Source organism: Citrus sinensis, chromosome 2, assembly GCF_022201045.2.
Source record: "Citrus sinensis cultivar Valencia sweet orange chromosome 2, DVS_A1.0, whole genome shotgun sequence".
NCBI lineage: Eukaryota > Viridiplantae > Streptophyta > Magnoliopsida > Sapindales > Rutaceae > Citrus > Citrus sinensis.
In genome coordinates, this window is record NC_068557.1 from 32,853,996 (window position 1) to 32,878,187 (window position 24,192).

Here is a 24,192-nt window from a genome sequence, read left to right on the forward strand (position 1 = left end):
ACAAAAAAGATAAAATTAAAAACTTAAAAAATCCTCTTTAAATTATTGATATTTCCTTAAAGTTCCTATAAGAAAGATAAAATTAAAAACTTAAAAATGAAATAGTCATAATAATTACTTATAATATTGTAAATCTTTAGAATTGATAAAGATAAAATTATCAAAAAATAAGGTTTGTGCTTTTCACGCCAATAATTTCAGTTTTTTTTTAATTATGTCAGTCTACAAACTGTAGTTAAGGGTAATATTATCTTTGCACAGTCAACTAACGGTCAAGGTAAAAATTAACTGACGGTAAGTTTTTTTATAAATAAATAGATTCTCGCCATCTACTTGCAACAAGCCCAAACTTCAGGGGAGGTTTTTAAAAATTACCCATAAATATAATATACACTTGGCGTCCTCGCTGTCATCTCTCCACTAGAGTGGGCCCCATCGCTTTCTTTGGGTAATCAATTACGTTTCGCATCGTAAATTTTTATAACGTGCAACTTTTTTTTTTTTTCAATTCCCTTCAGATCATTATTGGGTTTTAATTATGGCTTGGCTTTGGAGTGCTATATGAATAATCCTCTTTCAGCGGTGAAGAGTCTATTCCAAGTTACACCGCCACCGAGCCAAATTTCAGACCACACTTCATGAGCTAAATATATTTGGGAAACTAATATATTGTATTGCAATTTCTTCTTAATTCGTCCCAAAATTCAGAATGTAAATGTCAACGTCACGTTTACTAAGCCCAGAAGAGAAATGAGAAATCAAACTTATTTCTTCTATCTATCTCACTGAAAACTGATTTTCCTAATCGAGAATTCAACTAATCCTACTGTTCAAAAGAGAATAAAATACTTATAATATCTCTCTATTTGTCATAGTCAGGCCCCAGACTCGGCCTCGGCTTGAGCCTGATTAACGACAATTGGGCTCCTAACATAGTGTTTTCCATCTGTCCAAGTAAGCTCCCCGAATCTATAGTTATCAGGTGCACCGGACCACTTTGGTTTCAGAGTCACCTTGAAGCTCTTCTCTTCCCCAATTTTCTTAAATGCCAAGATTTTGGGTTCAACAGAAACTGAGATTCCTAGTGGTTCACGGACACTGGCTGCATAATTGCTTGGTGATCCAACATTCTTCAGTTTTCGAGACAATGTTACAGAGCCTGAGATCATAGGGACTGAAATTGAAGGGTAGTTAAAGTCCTCGAGATTAGCTGATTTCGAACATTCATATTGAGTTCCAAAGAACCGTTTAATCGTGGTCTGGTTATACCCAATGGAACAAAGAAAGTCCAAGTAATCATCTTCGCTTAAGTCATAGACCAATCCTGGATCCATGGCACGATTTGGTCTGATGTGGCCAGAGCCATAACTGAATGGTGTCGCCTTCTTAAAGGATCCATCACGCATTGGATTCGCAGTGTTGTCCCTTGTTCTTGCAGTGGTCATTATAGCAGATCTGATTGCAGACGGACTCCAATCTGGGTGTGCTGTCTTAAGAAGCCCAACAACACCGGCAACGTGAGGGCAAGACATAGATGTGCCTGACATTATGTTATAAGGAATCCTGCGTGTATCATAGGGTAGCTCTGTCGCGCCTATTGCTCCAGTAAAAGCAGCTATGATATTCACTCCTGGTGCAGTGATATCAGGCTGCAATGTTGATAGATATAATAAGAATGTTTCATTTAAAGCTCCTCCAATCACCAATTCCAATGCAAAATTAATTTGAAACCAAGATTAAAGAAGAACCTTGAGGATCTCTGGTGTAATCTTGTTTGGCCCAGCAGAGGAGAATGATGCCATGAACGGCGAGGGCTTCGCATTCAAGTATGTTGATGGTGACGTAATGTATCCCATCGGATTACTGTGATCGCGTCACAAAAATCATAAGATAATTGACAAAACATTCATTCATACACATCTATATACATAGTCCTGAATGGAATGGAGGGAGTGATATACGTACTCTGAAGATTTGATGTAGTCCAAGACTTTAACACCATCTTTATAAGTGATCTGTGATGCTGGGAGGAAATGAGGATCCGCAGTAATTTCATTACCGCTCGACTTATCATTGCAAAGGATCATCCCTACTGCACCAGCCACAGCTGCTTGTCTTCCCTTGTCCACTCTGGCAGTGTCGCCCCTAAGACAGACCAAAATTTTACCCTTAACCTTTTCATGATCCAGTGCTCCAGTCTTGCAGAGCGATCTGTGCGTTGCAAAATAATAATAATAATAATAGTCAAGTTAATGACAAATAAAATGATGTATAAAAAGACAGTAAATTCAACGTAATAGTCGAGAATTTGTTCTTACGCTGCAGTGTCGTCTGCATTTGCAGCTTTAGCCTGCAAACCAGTAATAAGTGGATAGAATGTATCATTTGGAAGGGATTTGGAAAGGCTTGTTCCCTGTTATTAATGAAATAGAAAAACATGAATTATTATGACATAGAGACAACATGTAGAAAGTAGGCAAGGAGACCAACGATCGAAAAATTTGTGAATGAAGGGACAAACTTTGAATCGCTGCCCATTTCGGAGTTCAACAAAATTCTGGAACTCCCGGTCCAAGGTGCTTGCACCAACAGTGATGATCCAAGGTGAAACATTAGTGACGGTTCCAAGTTCCGGTCCAGAATTTGCAGCAGAGCATACAACAACAATGCCGTGCTTAACAGCATGAAATGCCCCAATGGCAGTGCCATCATTAAAGTAATCAGCAGGATCCCCACCAAGTGAGACAGAAATCACATCAACTCCATCGTGTATGGCCATGTCAAAGCCTTTCAAGATATCAGCGTCAAAGCATTGGCCGTCAGACACTTGAGGCCAGCACACCTTGTAAGCAGCAACTCTGGCCTTAGGGGAACCACCTTTGGCAGTTCCATTGCCCATGCCGAAGACATTTACTCCTGGAACTAAGTTGCCACCTGCTGTTGATAGAGTGTGAGTCCCGTGTCCTTCATGGTCACGCGCAGTGTTATTGAAATTGACGGAAATGTTGTGTTGTTTTACATAGGCAGCATAAGCTCTGTTGAAGTATCTTGCTCCTATGAGTTTCCTGAAATTAACATAATTTTAACATGTCAAGATACATATGTCTTTGAATTAATGAATTCTAAAATCTAAATTTCAGTTTCAGGTAGCTGCGTGCAGGTACAGTGAAAGAAGACTGTGACATATTCTAACAACATAGATACAATCTAACAATCAGCAATTATTTGAAGGTTGTTTGCCAAATTTACGTACGTTAGTTTATTTTATCATCAAGTAAATGGTTTCTGTAAAGACAAAACGATAAGAGAAAACAAGAGTCTTATGCAGCAATCTTTGAACATACATGATAAATGTTAGGTAATCAAAAGAAAGTGAGCATTGATTAAGGGGTTGCTATGGACCCTTAGAATTAAATATTTTAATTCTGACCGTGTGCGTACTTTACCTCTACATCACTCCAATAATATAATTATGGAGAGGTTTTACTGTACATATATAATAAATATGAGTTTTAAAATCTTAAAAAATGCATGTTGATACAAATTCTTAGAAATCAAAATATTATCCTAACTTACTATAAATTTTGCATATGTATTTATGTGCCAAATGCTGTAATTTGTTAAAATCCAAAAAAGATATTACACCATATTCAATGCGGCAAGCTCTTGTATTTTGATTCATGTTTTCTCTTGACTATATTGTATTTTGGTTCAATAAACAGTGAATGGTCTTATAACTATATGACAATTTCTGTTATTTTTAATATAGTAAGGAATTCCTTAGGAAATTCTAACATTTATGTTTTATATTTTAGTCTATCCTTAAATATTTTTATATAATAGAAATTATCCAATCTGATTAGGAAAGCTATCAGATATGGTCTATTGCATCGCATGGTGTAATAATTTTTAGATCAGCACTCATAGATTAGAGGGGGTCGGGGATGTGCATGGCTGACCTGTTGCAACGAACGCCCTCTTTAGTGCTATTTTGACATGTACCTTTCCATCTTGATGGAACGGGTCCATATCCTTCGTCACTGAAGCTTTTTGATTCGGGCCAAACACCTACCGAGCCGCAGTTAGTTTATAATCAGAAATCCCAGATAAATAACAGACACCCTTCTCCAATATATTACGTTATATAACAAAGAATTGAATTATATAAAATAAATAAAAAAATAAATAAATGGTGTATATACCCGTATCAAGGTTTGCTATGATTATATCTTCGCCGAATCTGCCTTTTCCCCATGCGGAACTGGAATGGATAACCCCGTTGTTTTCAAGTAACATAAAATCCCATGAACGTGTTGTATGTAATTTTTTCCCTTTGTTAGGGAAAATTGATACAACATCTGGATGCTCTGAACATATATATATACATAGTTTAGTTTACTTTTTTTTTTAAATGTTAGCAGATAAATAAATGTTGACTATAAAATGCATTTTGAGTTTAATTACTTGCAATCTCGGCTGCCTCTTCTTCTTCAAGGGTAGCAGCAAAACCATTAATATGGTTCTGGTATGAGTAAAAGATTGCGTCTCTGGCCTTTTCAGTACTGCATGCCATGCATGTACACAACAAGTGCAGATATATGCATAAGAGGAATAAAACCGAAAGGTGATATCAAATTAAACTGCATTGCATGTATATATATATACCTTCCCAAGAATGATCCAAGAAACTCATGATGAGAATCAGTTACACGATCAAGATCAGCCGTCGTCACTTCTGGGCCATGAGCATGTGACCCCAAGTATACAACATAAGACTTTTTTTTAACAAACAGATAAGAGAAACAAAGATTAGATTAGTTGAAAACCAATACGTGCATATTGCGAACGATCGACCATTAATAATTAAATTAAATTAAAGAGAGTACGCACCTGTTTGATTGCAAAAGAAGGCGGCGCCTGGAACAATGAGATTAGGGTGTAACAAAGGACAAACAATGAAAGCTTTGAGATTGGAAACCACATTGTCATTGTGGTGAGATTTCAGGTTCACAAATTAAAATGATAATGAAACCAGTAGTTCAGTTGTGTAGTTTAATTACAAATCTCTTCTGCCGGGATACGACTTGTTTTATAAACCAAAGTGAGATGATCAGAAATATTAGCATCCCCTGATTTAAGCAGAGAAGATACTCCAACTCTCTATGACTCTATCCATTACTCTCCCTCTCTAACTCTCCCTCTATATGTTAGTAGACAAGTCAGATACCTAGCTATTTCAATCTCCAAACAGAAGAAATTAAAGGAGAATCCTAGAATTTATGGAATTAATAATTCAGATTAGGAATGAAGTCCGACTTAGGAGGACAGGTCACGGCCATCTGTTTTCTTCTGTAGAAAGATATTTACTCATTAATTAAAATCCAATCAAAATTAGAATAGTTGGATATGAAGATAATGACAATCCAAATAGTTGACGTTGGCCATCAATCCCCAATTACAATTTGTACACAGTAATTGTAATTATTGTTACTTTCTTTCTTTATATGAAAATGAAAAACTTCAAAATCATATGATGATAAAGATCAGTCTCGACCGGGCTTTCCAATCTCCATGCACAAGCTCCGACCTCTAAATTCGTTCGTCAATGTTATAGATTATCTTCTTTTACGTAGCTGATAATTGTTATTATTAATAAACGGATAAAGGAACATATAATTTTTTTTTTGAGAAAAATTAAAATAATTGTTTATATATTAATCCTTGTATTTGAACAGATATTTATATGTAATGCAAGAAATATATAATAAATAGATAGGGCTATTTACACTCCAAAAATTATCCTAATACTCATCTACTAAATTGAAAATATTGAATTCTAATTTATATATACAATCTTTAAAATGCCAAAAAAAAAAAAAACTCACTAAAACTTTTTAAATTAATTATCTTTATTTGCTCTACACACTCATAAAATTACTATAAACACTCTTTTTTTTTGTTTAATAAAAATGATTTATTTAGTTAGATAATCAATTATTACATTAAAAATCAATTTACTTGCCTCTTAAGTGTTAACCACTATACATGAATTAGGGTCAGTTTGGGATTGCGGAGGCTGATGAAATAAGATGTTTGTCCTATGCAGATGGAATAAGCTACTGATTAAAAAAATAATTTGGTGTTTGGTAAACTGTGCTGTTGCGGTTGTCGTGAGTATGAAAAGTAGAGTATATGCGTTTGATAAATTTTATTACGAAAGTATTGTTTTATTATATAATGACAAAAATAAATATAAACTTTAATTGTTTTTTTTAAGAGTATGTTTAATAAATTGTTTAGACATATATTTTTTTTCTTAAATATGTAATATAGGTTAAACTTTAAAAGGCATAGTTATGAAATTAGAATATGAACTTACTAGATTAAAACTAAAGAGAACGTACATGGTTATGACGGTAACTAAATTATGACAGTAATATGATATCTGATGATTTATATTTAACGGTTTATGGATAAGTGAGATACAATTATTTTTTTAATTAAAATATAAGGTTATAATATGAATTTTAAAAAGGTGTGATAGCTTATTAAATAAGTTACTTATGAAAAATAACTCCCTCCCTGCTTTTAAAAACTGTTGACAAAATAGAAAAAATTATGAAATAAGCTGATTTTATAAAATTTACTAAACACTATTTTTATAAAAAATTATGAAATAAATAGTTTATTAAATTTCAACCGCACTCCCAATTTGACCCTTAATCAATGTTAAAAATGGTTGTCTCCAATGGTTTCAAATCCAGCAAAGTTATTCACCAGATATCTGGTTGTTGGCAGTCCTGAGCATCAAGTGTTAATACCAGCAGCTGAAATTAATAAATGCCTAAGTCTCAACTACGTCCAAAGGAATTGACCAATTACTTGGAGACATGTCAAGTTTCCAAATTCATATATAAAATATCGGCAAAGCGTACAGAGGACAGCCAAGAGAGCAAACCTCTCAAACAAAATAATTAGACAAACAAAAGGCATGAAAGTAGCAGCCAAAAATTATGAATAATTGTACTTTCTATACTCTATACTGCAGCGTACAAAATACGGGTAAATTAGAAAGAAACAGGTCGATTGTTAAGCCTTGAGTTATTTCTTTAAGTTGAAATTGACAATAAGGATATTGCTAGTTTTTTTACCTACTTAAATCAATATATACCATTTAGGGATGGTAAAATCCTCCACGAATTTGGGGCTCCACCCCAAATGGAGAAAATTTTAAATAATTTTTGAGGAATGGAGTGCGGAATGAGGGATAAATAATCCCCAGATTCTTAACTGAGTGTGGTTTGGTTTTGTACTTTCCACCCCTACCCCAATCCCCATTATATATAAATATTTTTTTAATTCTTATTTAATAATTTTTGTTTTATCAAATATAATGTTAATTAATAATTTTTTTATTTTTATGTAATATAAACAGGATATAACTAAAAGAAAACCATGCAATATAATTCTTTTTTTACTTTAAAACATTGTTATTTTTTTTCTCTCTTATGGTGCTAGTCTCTTCAAACATTTTTCAATTTTTATATTATTTTAAGATATTATTTTAAATTTTTAGAGTTTTTTTAAATAATTTAAATACTTTATAATATGGTGATAATTTTATTTTAAGCATCTAATTTTTAATTTACTGAAATTATGTATTTATACCTACTATAAAATAGGTAAATAGGGAATAAGGTGGGGATAGAGAAATCATTCTCTACATTGGGATTCCCCATCCCATCCCACTAAATTTACTGGGGAATGGGATGAGGAATAGAGGCAAAAATTTTTAGTGGGGTGGAGAATGGGGTAGGCCACCCCACCCCAGCTCACTCCATTGTCATCTCTAATATCATTTACCACTACTATTTTTATAATAATCAATACTCCTGATACCATAATTTTACAGTATTATTGTTATTTTCAAAAACACCTTTATATTTATTTTTAATTAAATACATTATATAAATAAAAATAAAAATAAAAAGATTTAAATAATTAAAATATGAAATATAGGTTTCAGTGTGAATAACAAAATTAATAGTAAAATATTTTCTTATAGTTATTGTTATTTTAAAACTTTTTCTTATAATAAGTACATATTTTATATTTCATAACAAAATATAATTATTTTAATTATTGGAGAATTCATGTCAAGTTGGGTCTCTTACGAGGCAAAAGGCATAGAAGAAACATCAAATAATTGAAGTAAAAAATTACTGATTCTTTGTTTTGTAAACTAAAAAATTAAAAAGATGTCTAAAATAGGAAGATATTTTATAATATTTAGGATTTTATTATTTTAGGGAGTCTTTTAATTTTTTTTTAACCAGATTACTTATTAGAGTCTTACCTAGTATGAAATTGGAGTACTTTTTCTCCCTAGGTGGGGTTCTCCTACTTGATTTAATATAGGTAGTGGATATGCTCTATTATAAATTGAGTGTTTATGTAAAATTTTGATAATTTATTTCAAAAAAGTTTGTGTGTCCCAATGGGAATTCTCTAAAACCTTGTTTTTCATTTAGCTACCATGTCTGCCATGATATTTGACATCAAAGCAAGAATCATTTCTAATCGCTTTGCCAGCGACGATTAGAGAGTGAGCACTCTAATAATAGAAGTTATCAAAATTGTTGTCCAGATGAGTGTATAAGAAGCCGCTCTCCTAATGACGATTAGGGAGTGAGGGCTCCACTATCAAAGTATAGTACAATCGTTGTACAAGATCTATTCTAACAACTTCTATTCGAGGCTCTGATTCATGAAAACTTCAATTTGGGGAACTGATATGTGATTTGATGGGAGGTTTTGACAGCACCAAGAATCAAGATCAATGCCATGGAGGTATTAGTGTGCCTGTAACACACAGTACGATGACTTAAAGATAAGTTTTTGACTATCCACCGAACCCATTCTTTCAAAGAAACTGAAGGTAGGTGTTCTAAATATCAAGATTCATCATGCTGATGATCCCTAATCTTTTTAGAGAAAAATTAAGGACGAGTTTTTTTCAAGTGGAGGAGCCTAATGTAGGATGATATGTTAGGCTTTATTATTTTAGGGAGTCTTTTAATTTTTTTTAACTTGGTTTTTTTTTTTTTTTTGGGTTAAAGTCATATTTGGTATGAAATTAGAATTTTTTTTTTCTTATTTAGGTGAAATTCTCTTTCTAGGTTTGCTCTATTATAATTTATCATTTTTTTAACTTATTTTTCTCAATGGACATTCTTTGAAACCTTACGTTTCATTTATCTACCATGTTTTCCGCTACATTAATCTCACATCTGTCGTCAGACATATATATTGAGTTCCTCCTTAAGGAGTTGGGAAGAAAAATATTAGGTTTAAGAATAAGAGAATTGCATGTTGATTTAGTGTGCTAAATGGGTGTTTGAAGCAATAATGTTATATTTATTCATAATAAATTGTCCCTTAAGAGCAATTTACATCATAATTATTTTTGTATAAATTTTACATCAATTTATATCTCAAATATTTTTATGTATTTTATTTAAAACTTAGATGGAACCGTATTGTTTATGTTCATTAAATAATTTCCTCCGCTTGATCATGTTCCGGTGGTTACAACGGGGGACATGATGATTACCACGAGAAAATCAGCCAAACCTCCCTTTATTGGGAAAAAGTAATTAAAACCCGTCATGGACAAATATGTTTGCGATGTGATGATCGGATATAAATTATAATAATCGGTGCTTTCTTAATTATCGTGGTGATTCGGCAACTTCATTCGTCACTTTTTTTTTTTTTTTTTTATTAATCCCCTTAATGTTTTCAACCTAACGTTTGGGAAGGGACGTGTGAAACATAGCGTAAATAATTGACACTTTGGAAAAAAAAAATAGAAAAAACTTGTTCCCTAAGGAGATTCAAAACTCAAAAGTCATGAGTTCACTCAGCTTTTGTGACCTATTCCTAGCTACCAGTACCAGGAAATTAAAGAAGTCTCTCTGTAGGACAAACCCATGCGGCATTCCATACATTGACTGACTAACGCGGTTTCCACAGCAGTAATTTCCAGGACACAGCACAAGCGACGACAGCTTGTGTCTGTGTTAAGCTTGCTTATGTTTGTTATTATATATAAGGGAGGCGTTCCTCAATTGGTCTCTGATATGTGTAGTTCTGCAGCTGTTAGTGTTTTTTTTTTTTTTTTTTTTTTCTTCAAATTTCCAAATTGTAAACATCATTCCAGATTATAAAATTGCTCCTTACTTGATCGATCGGAAATTAATTAAGAAAATGAAGGTATGTCTTCTTAATTTCTTTAATTGTTCGATCGCTGTATATGACCGTAGTTAATGTAATGTCAATGCATGTATGCACTAATTATTAACTGATATTATTAATAATTACATATAATATTGCAGCAGAAGATTGTGATGAAGGTACAGATGAATTGCCAAAAGTGTCGGACACAGGCGCTCAAGCACGTCGCTGATGCAGATGGTAAGTAAGTACCGTGGTAATTTGGATGGAGCAAAACCGTTACTCTCGAAAAATTTGAATCGGATCGGCGGTTAGATTCAGTTTTAAAAAAATTAAAATAATTAAATGGCTTGTATAAAAACAATCAAAAACCCACAAAATAGAAAGGAATTTACGGTTTAAAATTGAAAAAAAAAAATCAAACTTAGTCGTTGAATTATACATTTTATGTACAAATTATCGGTTCAATTTGATTCTGAACCAATGCAACTCGTGCCCACTGTTAAGTAGTAATTCTATGCTAATTATTTATTAAATTAATTAGGTAGATATATCAATAAAAATGTATACGTATCATATCCTACCATACCATATCATATGATTTTGTAAAATTAATTCGTTGATTGAGTTCCAGGTTTGTTTAGCTAGCATGCGTGCTGTAGATGCAGAACTAATTAACTATTAGCTAATGGGAATTAATGAACAATGATTAATTTGAATTAATTAATTAATGTGCGCAGGTGTGGACTTTGTGGGATTAGAAGGATCAGAGAAAGATAAAGTGGTAGTGATTGGAGAGGGGGTTGACGCTGTCGAGTTGGCTGCTGGCTTGAGGAAGAAGGTTGGCCACACCGACCTCATCAGCGTTGCAGAGATCAAATAAATGTTATTCAACTACATAATTGTTAACCCAACCTCATGGCTTGAATGAATGAATCGTGGGTCATTGATATCATTCTTCAACATTTCCGCCGTTGTCGTTTTGATTTATTAATTAATACCTACTAATGTAGACTGTAGTAGTAACTAATTAAATTAGCAAACTTAACAATTTTATGATTCTCTGATCACCATTGCCGTCGCCGCGTATATTTATTCATGTTCATTTTCTATTTTCTTTGAAAGAAGCTACTATATACATTTCATATATTTATATAAGGTCACACAAATATTCTATGATGAAGTGAAGCCAATATTGCTCTTGAATTAATTAATAATATTCATTCATATGATAAATCTTTAAATAATTAGTAAAGTCTTTTCACATTTATTAATTCAATAAATATATTTTAGGGTAAATATCCTTTGACCACTTAATGTTTCTCACTTTATAAAAAATACACCATTTTTTTTTTGTTGCAACTATTTACTTGAATTTTACAAAGTGTATTACTTTTTCACTTTTCCATTAACACTATTACATAATTTGACAAAATACTAAAAAAATGACTATTTTACTCCTGAGCGTCAAAAGACTATGTATTGATTATTATTTTGGATATTTTTTGAATTTATTGTTATTTTGGATTAATATGAGCTTACTGTATACTCTTAAGTTTCATAACTAGTTTTATGTTGTTATTTTCGATTGAAGGAGCAAACTATGATGTTCAAGATCTCTCATAACTAATTTTATAGTTATTTTGAATGTATTTTGGATAATTACGACTGTTTCTGTTAGTGATTTATTATTGTTAAATATTTTTTATTGTTATCAAAGATATGTTACTCAAGATGGATTAGGTAATCAAGAGTTCTTGATTTATATTGTAAATGAGCTAGAATTAGCCGGGGGACTTATTTTGGTGATTCTATGTCTTTGGATTAGCAAATTAATGAGTTTATATAGATAATTTTGAAACCGTCATTGGGATTGGTCCCAATAGCTACAAAATGAAATCTATTTTGTCATTTAGCTATGATATAATTTAGAGGTAAAATAATTATTTTATCAGTATTCTTTAACAATGTTAATAGATGTTGACGCAGATTTCTGGGTCAACTAGAGAATTAATTTATAGGAAAATTTACACTCATCCACCTGTTTGTTTTGTATTTTTTAAAAATACACAAATATTTTTTTTTTGCAGCGCGCCACCTGAAGTTTGTTTTTTGTTGCATTCATCCACTTCCGTCAAAATTTCGTTAGTGGATTTAACGGAATGTTAACGAAATGACCTTTTTACCCCTCAAAATTATAATTTAACCCAAAATAAATAGAAATTGGAGATAAATTGGATGGATTTAATTTTTTTCAAAGGTGGATGCTAGAAATTGGAGGAAAATAGTGTTTGTTGCTTGCTAAATTTAGAAAATTTGTATTTATTTTTTTGAAAGACAAAAAAATAAATACAAATTTTCTAAATTTAGCAAGTAATAAACACTATTTTTCTCTAAAAAAATAAATACAAATTTTTTAAATTTAGCAAGCAACAAACATTATTTTCTTCCAATTTCTAGCATCCACCTTTGAAAAAAATTAAATCCATCTAATTTATCTCTAATTTCTATTTATTTTGGGTTAAATTATAATTTTGAAGGGTAAAAAGGTCATTCCGTTAAATTCACTAACGGAAATTAGACGGAAGTGGACGAATGCAACAAAAAGTAAACTTCAGGTGGCGCGCTGAAAAAAAAAGTGTTTGTGTATTTTTGAAAAAGGCAAAACAAACAGGTGGACGGTTGTAAATTTTCCTAATTTATATGTGGGCGATATAATAAAAAGACACAAAGAATTAACGTGGTTCAGCCTTTAACCTACGTCCACGGGCGAAGAAAGATAAATATTTTATTAAGATCACATTTACAACTCAACTCTCTCTCTTTTTGCTATTTTTTTTCGGTGCCTTACACTATGAGAGGCCTCTACTTTCATACTATTCTATAGATAAAATCATTTTCTAACTTAAACTCTATCTAACTCTCCTCAATCCTCTAGGATTTTAATTATAGAATATTTATACCTTTTTACGGGTTGTATCCATGTCAGACTCTATTTAATTTGCTTATGGACCAATTAATGTCCTACTATTGTCGACTTTTTATTTTGTTGGGGCTTGATTCAACGACAACTCTTCTATTTAGACTTGGCTTTTCATGTGCGGCCCATAATTTAAAATTGGGTCAAGGGCCCCCATGGACCCATTAGATTTGTCATCTTCCACTCTTGGGCCCCATTCCTGGGGACCATAGTTCTACTGCTCCCCATTTTTTGGGGAGCATAATTCCTACTCTTCATTTTTGGGAAAGCATGGTTCTGCTGTTCCCCATCCTTAGGGGAGCATGGTTCTATTGCTCCCCATTCTTGAGAAAGCATGTTGCTCCCCATTCTTAGGAGAGCATGGTTCTGCTGCTCCTTACTTTTGGACAGTATAATTCCTACTCTTTATTCCTATGAAAGTATCACTTTTGTCTTCCTGACTATGTAGGTGCATCACTTTTTACTTTATTGATTATTTTATTTTTTTTTATAACAATAGAATAGTAAAAAAGTGATATTTTTTAAATTTTAGGTAAATAGCTGTAAAAAATAAAAAAAAAATTGATGTACTTTTAATAAAATGCGAAATATCAAATGATCGGTGGATATTTAACATATATTTTATGATTACTGAATGCATAATCAATGGCGATGGCAAAACTAAACTAATCAAAGGCAAGGTAGAGGTGGGTAGGTCCTCTCCCAATTAAAAATTAGGTAGGGGCAGGCATCTCCCTCTTTGGTTTCTGGATGGAGCAAATATGTCTCAAACCTTTGTAAGGATAGAAATTTGAACTGTGATTTAAGTTACTTATTCTAGACAATTATAAATATCAATAAATTTCTATATCAATACTTATCATTAACTCTAAAAGCAAAGGGAAAAAAAAAAAAAAGGGAGGAGGAGGAGGGGCAGGCAGAGGCTGTTGGCACCGCAGGCAGCGCCGTGCTAATCCATAATGATGTTACGTACTTTCATGGACCAGGAGCAAGGAGTTATAAAGTAAAAGGCCGAGCCCAGGCTCATTTCGTGTAGTCAGATGCATAGATAATAGATAAGATTTTGCCTCGGCGGGGTCTCTGTCAAACTCGAAACACATGGCCTCGCGTGACACTACATACCAGCACCGCCAATATAAATTCCCATGTTTTTCTATCCACTAGCTCCACGTATGTACAGTGCAACAGTAAATCCGTCCAGTGTCTGCCATATGGAGCTGCCTACGCCTAATTCTCTTCTGTCTCGCTGCTCCTCCCAAATCAAAAATCAAGAACAAAGCAAAGTTGCTAAGCCATGGCTCTTTCAAAATCCAAACGAGAAGTAGAAGAAGAAGCCAGTAATAATAATAATCTGGGCACAGCAGGGGAACCCAACAGAAACACCAACAGCCCATCAAAATATCATTCTCTCCTGTTAACCTTAAAAAAGTGCCACACTTAACGGACTACCTTCAGCTTGAAAACCTCAAAACTTACACCAACCCGCTTGATCAAAATCGTTTCTTTCACCCTTCTCACGGTTTCTACGTATCACCTTCAGACGTGATTCTACGTCAGATTGTTTACGACCTTTCTTCTGCTTGTGGAGCCTTCTCTGATTCCGATCCCCGTGTCCACGTGGCATACCATAGAGCTGGTCCACGTAAGCAGATCTTCTTTGAACCCAAAAACACTCGGGCTGCTATTGTTACCTGTGGCGGACTTTGTCCTGGGTTGAATACTGTTATAAGGGAGTTGGTGGTGGGCTTGTGGGAATTGTATGGAGTTAGGCAAATTTTGGGAATACAAGCTGGCTACAGAGGGTTTTATTCAACTACAAGAAACCCCCTTGTGTTGAACCCCAAGATGGTTCGTGGATGGCATAAGCTTGGAGGCACTGTCCTTGAAACCTCTAGGGGTGGCTTTGATCTCCATCAAATTGTTGATGCTATTCAAACCAACGCCTTTAATCAGGTCACCGTTTTTCTGTCTCTGAACATTTCATCTCTCATTTTTCCCTGGATGTTTAACTGCCCTTTCTAATTCTACCATTCTGGAATATTGCAGCACCAAGCAAGCATATTATTATTTATTTCTTCCTTTCGTTAATTGCATTCTATAGATTGGATGATTCTAATATTCTAGTGATTTTATTTCAATTCCAACTTTTGTGGTTTGTAATCAATAATAACTAAGATACTTCATCACTTGAGAAAGTCCAAATGATGGTATGATCTAGAGTGAGGTGAACATGAAGGATGATCACTGTTGTTTGTAATGTATCTCAAAGATGTGAAGGGTTAGTTCTGAATGAATTTTATTATAGGCTTATGAAATTATCAAAATGATGTTGAAATGATAGAGTTTATTGTCTCAAGTATTGGTGAATTTCCTTCTCCTGTGTCTTTCGGTTCCATCTTCATCTTGCCTACAGCCTATGGGTACTCTAGACCAGATTACATGGTTTTCTTACTGCTTTAGTTCCTCTTTTGGCCTGCCATCTGTTAGGTGTGATATTCAGACCTTCCTCCAATCTCACTTTCTTCAGGTCTTGAAATGTTCTAGAATGTATGAACCAGCAAATTTTAATTTGTTGTATTTCTGCCATTCAAACCCTGGTCCCCTAAATTGTATGCTAGAAGGCTACTGTTTATTGCACTTGTTATTCAACTCAACATCTCCATACATATGAGCAGGTGTACATCATAGGTGGAGATGGCACAATGCGTGGGGCTGTAGAAATTTTTGATGAAATTCAACGCAGAAAAATAAATGTTGGAGTTGTTGGAATTCCAAAAACAGTTGACAATGATGTGGGCATTATTGATCGATCATTTGGATTTCAGACAGCAGTAGAAATGGCTCAACAGGCAATCAGTGCAGCTCACGTTGAGGCAGAGAGTGCGGTTAATGGTATTGGCCTGGTGAAGCTAATGGGTCGGAGCACAGGGCACATAGCCCTCCATGCTACATTGAGCAGCCGCGATGTAGATTGCTGTCTTATTCCGGAAATGGAATTTTACTTAGAAGGAAAGGGAGGGCTGGTTGAATTCCTGGATAATCGACTAAAAGAGAATGGGCATGCGGTGTTGGTTGTTGCTGAGGGAGCAGGACAGAATATGATTCCGAGAACTGCTGCCCAGACAGAAGAGAGGGATGAATCTGGAAACCTGGTTTTTTTAGATGTTGGTAGCTGGTTGAAGACAGAGCTGAAGAAATGGTGGGCTAGAGACCACCCGGGCAAGTTGTTTACAGTAAAGTACATAGATCCTACATACATGATACGTGCTGTTCCAGCAAATGCTACAGATAACTTATATTGCACACTTCTTGCACACTCAGCTATACATGGTGTTATGGCAGGGTACACCGGGTTTGTAAGTGGTCCTATAAATGGCAACTATGCTTATATTCCATTGGAAGATGTGGCACAAGCTACGAACGCAGTTAACACGAAGGACCACAAATGGGCATGGGTCAGAACTGTCACCAATCAGCCAGATTTTGTCAAGAGCTAAATGTTTGAGCTATACCATATTTAACGAGGATCTTCACCAAGATCTAGTGGTTTCTTTTATACATGCATCTGAATTTATTTTTCTAAAAATTTCCGGTGCAATTACTTGTTTGTACTTCACAGAAAGTTTGATGCTAAACTGGGAGATTCCCGGGCTCTTCTTTCTTTAATTCTAGCGTGAATTTGATTGCCACTCTATATATATGAGGATTTAGTTGAAACAAACAGCAGAGTAGGAAATGAGCGGAGCGGCTGTCATGGTTGAAATATGTCAACAATTTTTGCTATATATAGAGGCTTCTTGTCACAGCCGAGCCAACCAAGCAAGAACATAGCAGTCGAAAAGTAAATGCTTGACCCTTTTTTTTCCCCCTTTATAATTCATTTTTATGATTGATCATTTTCATTTATATCTCGTATCGTGACCGCTGCCTGCCAATGAAAATGAATAGCATCATTGACATTGCACGCTCATTTTGTGATAGAATTAATTAATGACATTTATTTCATTCATTCTAGTATTTGTAGTGAGCTTGGTGGTGGTGTGGTGTGACATTAATTAAGATGAAATAAATGTCAAATGCTTTTGTTAACATAATCAATAGGGGTTGATCATGTTTAAATCTTGTTTTCAAAGAATGAATGATTAGATTTCCCACTGAGACTGGGGGTCAATCAATAAAAACAATGCATAACAAATGATATCATGTGCTCTATGAATCTTTGCAAGTAATACGTGCCGGTGAAAGATTGAGCAAACAAGCACCAGCAAATGGTCAACATGTGCGGAGTACATCTGAAATCTATTTTCAGGAATCCTCAGCAAAGGTAAAAAGTAGGTGAGGGAAAAAAAGGGTTTCTTTGGTTAGCGAGAGGAATAATAATCAACAAAGTTACAAAGACCTTTGGCTAATTTCGCTGTGCCTGCTCTTTTTTTTTTTTTTTTCATTTATTTAGGAAAAAGAAAAACAAAGATAGAAAGCAGATTGTGATTGGTATTTGCTGGGAATCATCATCTCCTCGCTAATTAAATACGTGGACCCTAAAACAAAGCCTCTAATTTTACAAGTTTGAAAAGCTAAAAGCAAACAACTAGATAAGCACATAAAGTGAAAGATTGAAAGCGCAAAGTAGATGCGATGACCCACTTCCAATCCCAAATAGGAACTGCCTTGGCAGATAGTGATGCATACAGAAGAAAACATTATATATTTTGGCGAAATCCAGAAAAATCAAATGCCGATGAGTTTGGTGCTGCTAGTGCTACAAAAAGTCGGTAGAGGAGTCGGCACAGGCGCAAAGCGTAAATGCCATGCCACAAGGTGACGGACGTTAGTCAAATTTTCACGCGAATGTCGGTTTATTAGTTAATTGTTACGTGATAAAAATAAATTAAAACATGCACCAAGCATCACCTCTTTAAAATTTTTTACAACAGTATTAATATAACTAAATAATACATGTATGTATAACATATATAATTAATTTTAATATAGTATAATAATTTTACAAGATAAATACATACATATCATAATGTTATTTATTTATTGTGTGACTCGTACTTTTCATGTATTTTAAAATTTCTTCACCTCATTTCATTTGTGTTGTTTGTTTTCAGTACAAAGAAAAAGAAAAGGATAACAATTCTGCCGTGGGAAAAAGAAATAAAGAGAATAATAATACCCTGTCTTAAAGAAAATACGATCAATAATGAAGTGAACTGGAAAGTGATAAGGCCAAGATTTTGAAAAATGAAAGAACTCCCACTGAGGGAGGCACACTGCAATGTAAATGAAAATGAGCCATTTAACCCGGTACCTGGAGGCTGGAGCTGCAGCGAAGAGGGTACTTCAGTCATTGCAAATACGATTAAATCATGAAAATATCAATTAACAATGCCATTGCCATTTGGTAGCAACCTCCACTTTACTCTTTTAGCGGTTATTACACCGTTCCTTACTTTTTATTATTTTGTTTTTTGTTTTTTTAATTAAATCGGCCACATTATTCCAATTTGTGATGCCGATTGGCATGAAATGAAAGATACAACTCTCTCTCTCTCTCTCTCTCTCTCTCTCTCATTATCACTGGAAGTGCTCTAATGAATGAATGAATGAATAAAGTAGCAAGCAATTGCAGCGCGGAGTCGCCATTCTTGTTTTTTGATTTTGAGCTAGAAAAAATGCCACAAGCAAATAGGAGGAATAGGAGGATTAGTAGTACTAGTACTAGTGCAAGTGCAACTTCAATTATTGTGATTACAACAACGTTACTGCTATCATTCTCACTTCCAATGACAGAATCAGCAATAGGAGTGAACTGGGGATCAGTCTCCTCCCACAAGTTGAAGCCATCCACAGTGGTGGATCTATTGAAAGATAACAAGATACAGAAAGTGAAGCTTTTTGATGCGGACCCAGATGCGTTAGTTGCTTTAATGAGGAGTGGGATTCAGGTGATGGTTGGTATCCCAAATGAGATGTTGGCTACACTCTCTTCTTCCACTGCTGCTTCTGATTTGTGGGTTCGCCAGAATGTCTCCAGATACCTCGTTAAAGGTGGTGCTGATATTAGGTACAGCAGTATATTTAATATCTTTCCGCTCCTCCCTCCCTCCCTCCCTCTCCATCTTTCTTTTCGTTTTAGCTACAAAATAAAATTTAAAAAAAAAAAAGCTGATATATTTTTTGAAATGATTTGCTGCTTGGTGCTTACTTGCAGTTTTCTGGGGATTATCTACTAGTAAGGTTTCTATACTAAACATATCCAAGTTCTTTCTTGATAACCAAAATCTGAGTCACTTCAAAAAAGTTTTATCGAATGGTTTGGTGATTTTATCCCTATACTGTAGGTTAGACCAACAAGCATGAGTCCAATTTGTTATTTGTAACCCAAAAACAAAAAAAAAAAAAAAAAACTGAAGGAAAGCTATGTGGGGAGAAATCCCACAAACGAATAGCTTGAGTTAGATGCTCTAAAAGTAAGGGAGAAAAAAAAAAAAAAAAAAAAGGAGAGTGAGTCCAATTTGTTATTTCAACTTTAATGTATATGAAAACTTATTATCTTATTGTACCCGCATGTGCTTCGATTTTCAACAATTCATGACCTCTTTAAGCCAATTTGTTCTGAGCTTGTGCTGGTGTTTCTGTTGAAATGAGTTTGTGTTTGAAATAGAGAGAGGGCAATTTTAATTGAAAAGGTGGTAGTAGTTTTTTGGATGCATAATGTATCAATGTTTGCAGGACTTCTGTCAAATTTCATGGGAGGTTAATGATACAAATAGACATCTGATCAGGTTTCTCATATTTTTCCTGATTTAGTTGAAGAATCTACTTCTAAAATCTTTTCGATCTAGGAGCAATATAGGTCTGAGTGCCTTAATAGCTGCCCCCTCCTCTTTTATTGTAAGAGCCCATCAATAGGCAAAAGAAACTGGTACCTTTTTTGCAAAAATCAGATGCAAAAACTTAACAGTGCTGAGACTACTTCAAATAAGCTTGAAATTTCTGTATATATCAAGTAGTCAAGATTTCTAACACGCTGTTCTATTCTTATCATGCAACAACAGGTATATTGCTGTAGGAAATGAGCCATTTCTCACAAGTTATGCAGGGCAATTCCAGTCCTATGTTGTCCCTGCTCTCCTCAATCTACAACAGTCCTTGGCTAAAGCAAATCTTGCTGGTTATGTAAAGTTGGTTGTCCCTTGCAATGCTGATGCATACGAGTCTTCTCTTCCTTCTCAAGGGGCATTTCGTCCTGAATTAACACAAATTATGACTCAACTTGTTTCGTTCCTCAACTCAAATGGTTCCCCATTTATAGTCAATATCTACCCGTTTCTTAGCCTCTACGGGAACTCAGATTTTCCTGAAGACTATGCATTCTTTGAGGGTACTAGCCATCCTGTTACAGATGGACCAAATGTTTATTCCAATGCATTTGATGGAAATTTTGACACTTTAGTTGCAGCACTCAGCAAGCTTGGATATGGTCAGATGCCTATAGTCATTGGGGAGGTGGGTTGGCCAACGGATGGAACCATCAGTGCTAACCTCACCGCAGCAAGGACTTTCAACCAGGGCCTGATTAATCACGTTCTGAGTAACAAAGGAACCCCTCTTAGGCCGGGTGCCCCTTCCATGGATATTTATCTTTTCAGTTTACTTGATGAAGGGGCCAAGAGCATACTTCCGGGAAACTTTGAGAGACATTGGGGCATTTTCTCCTTTGATGGGCAAGCTAAATATCCACTAAACCTTGGCTTGGGCAACAAGGTATTAAAGAATGCAAGGAACGTCCAGTATCTCCCATCACGATGGTGTGTGGCAAATCCATCTCAGGATCTGTCTGATGTGGCAAACCACATTAAGCTTGCTTGTAGTGTTGCAGATTGCACAACACTCAACTATGGGGGATCATGCAATGGAATTGGAGCGAAGGGGAACATCTCTTATGCATTCAACAGTTATTATCAGCTACAAATGCAGAATGAAAAAAGCTGTAATTTTGATGGGCTTGGTATGGTCACTTTCTTGGACCCATCGGTTGGTGAGTGTAGGTTTCCTGTCGGTGTGACCAATACTAACTCATCCGGTTTTAGAACACATAATAGATGGAGCGTGATTTGCTTTCTGCTTGTATGGTTCTTTATAATGTGATTGGATTTGGAGGTTTCTTGGTTTTTGATAGTCCCTCTTCTGAAGCTGCTGCTAATAAATGTAGCCATGTAGGGTGAAAGAATACGATAGTTAGAAATATTCAAATTTGTTCAAGGTTATTGTAGCAATCATGTGATTGTACCATGTAATGCTATGTAACAAATAGTATACCATTATGCACTGAGGTTATTTAATCTTAATCTTTTATTTATCATGAGCCCTCCCGTGTATTTTTCAATGGATCTCTTGCTTATTGCATGTCCTTGGAGCTACAGTGAGTTTCAATTTTGTTTCATGTGGCAGCTATTATTCAATTGTGTAATGACGATGGTTCATTGTAATTGATATTATTTTAACATTCCAAAGATTAACATCTAAATATCACAAACAGAGAATTTTTGCATTAGACAGCCATTATCCTGTTATTTCTTTTTCCCGATTTTCTGGAAAATATGTTGTTGTTACTGATAATTTTATTAGCAGCGTCCAGCGATCTTTATCCGCTGGAGGCAAAGGCAATGGTGATTTCACATGCCATTGATGCCTCATGTCGATGAGCAACATCCATCACCGCAACAGACCTGGCCGCAGCGGATTTGAGGTTTCCAGATAAACCAGCAGCAGCGACAACCTTCAATTGCGAAGATCATTATCAACTCACAAATGCAGTTAGTGGTTAGATGAGAAAGAAAAAGAGCAAGCAGAATGGTTTTACCTTGGGGGTAAACAGTATGGTCAAATGCTCGACGTTGATCAGCTGCTGTGGCATTTGCACAAATGATGGTTGATGCTGCTGCCAGGAACCAAGTAAGAGCAATAACAAAAGTTGCCTCTCTCATCATTTCCTGCCTAGGGCTTGCTCAAGTTTTGAAGATTATTTAATAGAAGGCAAGAATGACAAGTTATTGGCTCTTACGTCCTACGTATTTATAGCAAGACCCAAACCTTACTTCTCCTTTTACGAAAATAATATAAGCACGAGGGCCATAAAATAATATAAGCACGAGGGATGGCCCTTGCAATACCTATTTGTCATCTCCGCATGTGATAGCTAAAGATTCCATTGTCTCTTTCTCTTGGCATCAACTGTATACTAAACGGATCAACGGCCTTTGGTATGGTGGGAGAGTCTTTGCACTTACAATGTTAAGTGTAAGAGTTCGAGTTTTCATAAAAGTATTTATGAGGATTATTTATAATCCTTCTTCAATTATTAAATAATTGAGTGAAATCAGTCTATCCCTCACGAAATGTGAATGAAGTTGACAACTCTTGAATATTTAAGAGAGTTTAAAGAATTTAGGCAGCACTTCAGAGAAGTACATGCCACGACGAAGGTCTCAATTGTAGAGTCTGTTTGTAAATATTAATTATAATATTAGATGTAATATCAATAATAAATAACAATATTAAAAAAAAAACTGTATACTAAACGGTAACGAAGCCAATTGCAGCTGCCAATCTTGACTTTCTCTTAATTGACTTTTGGTACATCTATCTATGAGTATGAATAAATATATTATTTTTTATTGGTCAAGTTGGGTCATATGCAATCAGTACACAATGCATCGGCATGGTACAAACATTTTTTTAATTAATTTTTTTCTTCAAAACCTTACGAAACTCTTGAGAGGACCAGAAACAGACGATTCCGTGCACTAAATAGTTTCGAGCCCATTATCGGGTACAGATGATTCGAAGTGTAAATGGTCGATTCCTGCTTGAAGAATTGAGCCAACAGAAAGTAGAATCATTCCATTGCCTCAACAACCAGTGGCTTTCCCTTAATAGTCCAGTCAAAAAAAAAAAAAAAAAAAAAAAATTCAATCTAGTAACTTTTGCCTTTGCCCTCTCAATATAGTCCTTCCATAGTAGGAAAAATGAGTTGGACAATAAATTTCATTATGATGCATGTATCTGTCTTGGATCCGCTACTATTAGCTTGTGCGTCGAAACAAAATCGTATCCTCATTAACTTTTCAGTTTGCAAATTAAACATTGACACTAAAAATCAAGAGCGGTTAGAAGCATGTAGTTCTTTAATGTTCACCAAAAAGGAGAGGGAAAAAAAAACTTCGGGGAAAGACTGTACAGAGATATCCACCTATGTTGTCAAATAGCAAATGTGCTGTAGAGGAGCCAACAACTTCTCAACCCTATGCATTATTTACACAGCCCTGTCCTTGTGGTTACATAGGTTTGCCAAATTGGACAAAAGCTCAAATCTCAGTCCACAATCATAGCATGTCTGCAAAGGAGGTTGCTATACACATTAGAAAATAGAGAACAGTAATTAAGAATTGAAAAAAAAATGAATATTGTTTCGGATTACCTGATGTCAACATCTGAATGCAAGATCTTTCTTATTCCAGAGGCACAGAGAACACTCTGTAATTATCAAAACCAGCTCCAAAAATTGTATAAGTTCCTCAGTTTTGTTTCCAACCAGGGAATTATCAAAAGCCTGAGAAGGAATGTTGTTGTCATAATTGTGCATCACGTCCCACGGTTCATCGCCTACACCAACCAAAACTATTGACAAAGGATATTCAATGGAAAAGATTGATAGGTCCTTAGAATGCGATATCGATAAATCACCTGATGCATAAAAAATGAGAAGAGTTCTAAATGATGATAACCTTGCTTTCGCAATGGCATTAATTGTATTTTGCTCTTGAGGACTCAACTGACCATAACCTGTTTCTACACTTCTAGTGACCTTTTGAGTATGAATTTCTGTTAGCATCCTGGTGAATGTAATAAAAGTTTTTCATATTTTCAAAGCAATGAGAATTATGGGTCTGAAATAAGGAAACTAA

The 24,192-nt window shown here is 34.8% G+C and overlaps 4 protein-coding genes and 1 long non-coding RNA gene across 6 annotated transcripts; 3 read left to right on the plus strand and 2 right to left on the minus strand.

Annotated features, from left to right (window-relative positions):
• Window positions 1–681: 681 nt before the first annotated feature.
• LOC102609526 (subtilisin-like protease SBT5.4) lies at window positions 682–5,107 on the minus strand. Its single transcript, XM_006468114.2, has 10 exons — window positions 4,891–5,107; window positions 4,666–4,775; window positions 4,465–4,562; window positions 4,203–4,367; window positions 3,960–4,068; window positions 2,522–3,065; window positions 2,319–2,413; window positions 1,966–2,211; window positions 1,749–1,863; window positions 682–1,649 (listed from the first exon to the last, which is right to left on the minus strand). The coding sequence occupies exons 1-10, from the start codon at window positions 4,987–4,989 to the stop codon at window positions 876–878; spliced, it is 2,355 nt and encodes a 784-aa protein (XP_006468177.2). The 5' UTR covers window positions 4,990–5,107; the 3' UTR covers window positions 682–875.
• Window positions 5,108–10,120: 5,013 nt separating this feature from the next.
• Window positions 10,121–11,306, plus strand: LOC102624365 (heavy metal-associated isoprenylated plant protein 47). 2 transcript variants are annotated; one of them, XM_006467164.4, is made up of 3 exons: window positions 10,121–10,275; window positions 10,398–10,476; window positions 10,977–11,306. In XM_006467164.4, exons 1-3 carry the CDS (start codon window positions 10,270–10,272, stop codon window positions 11,117–11,119), a joined length of 228 nt encoding a protein of 75 aa, XP_006467227.1. In that variant the 5' UTR covers window positions 10,121–10,269; the 3' UTR covers window positions 11,120–11,306. The 2 variants fall into 2 exon arrangements, with proteins under 2 accessions (XP_006467227.1, XP_006467228.1); XM_006467165.4 differs by having other exon boundaries at window positions 10,131–10,275; window positions 10,401–10,476.
• Window positions 11,307–14,566: 3,260 nt separating this feature from the next.
• Window positions 14,567–16,937, plus strand: LOC102624074 (ATP-dependent 6-phosphofructokinase 2; the record flags this gene model as incomplete). The annotated part of the gene is made up of 2 exons (XM_006467163.4): window positions 14,567–15,169; window positions 15,892–16,937. Coding segments are annotated over 2 exons (1,425 nt in total), but the record flags the coding sequence as incomplete, so codon positions are not given.
• Window positions 16,938–18,598: 1,661 nt separating this feature from the next.
• Window positions 18,599–21,590, plus strand: LOC102623777 (glucan endo-1,3-beta-glucosidase 5). The gene is made up of 2 exons (XM_006467162.3): window positions 18,599–19,286; window positions 20,281–21,590. The coding sequence occupies exons 1-2, from the start codon at window positions 18,826–18,828 to the stop codon at window positions 21,371–21,373; spliced, it is 1,554 nt and encodes a 517-aa protein (XP_006467225.1). The 5' UTR covers window positions 18,599–18,825; the 3' UTR covers window positions 21,374–21,590.
• A 97-nt stretch (window positions 21,591–21,687) lies between these two features.
• LOC112497320 (uncharacterized) lies at window positions 21,688–22,402 on the minus strand. The gene is made up of 2 exons (XR_003064098.2): window positions 22,089–22,402; window positions 21,688–22,004 (listed from the first exon to the last, which is right to left on the minus strand). It is a non-coding gene; the product is annotated as an uncharacterized LOC112497320 (long non-coding RNA).
• Between the last annotated feature and the right edge of the window lie 1,790 nt (window positions 22,403–24,192).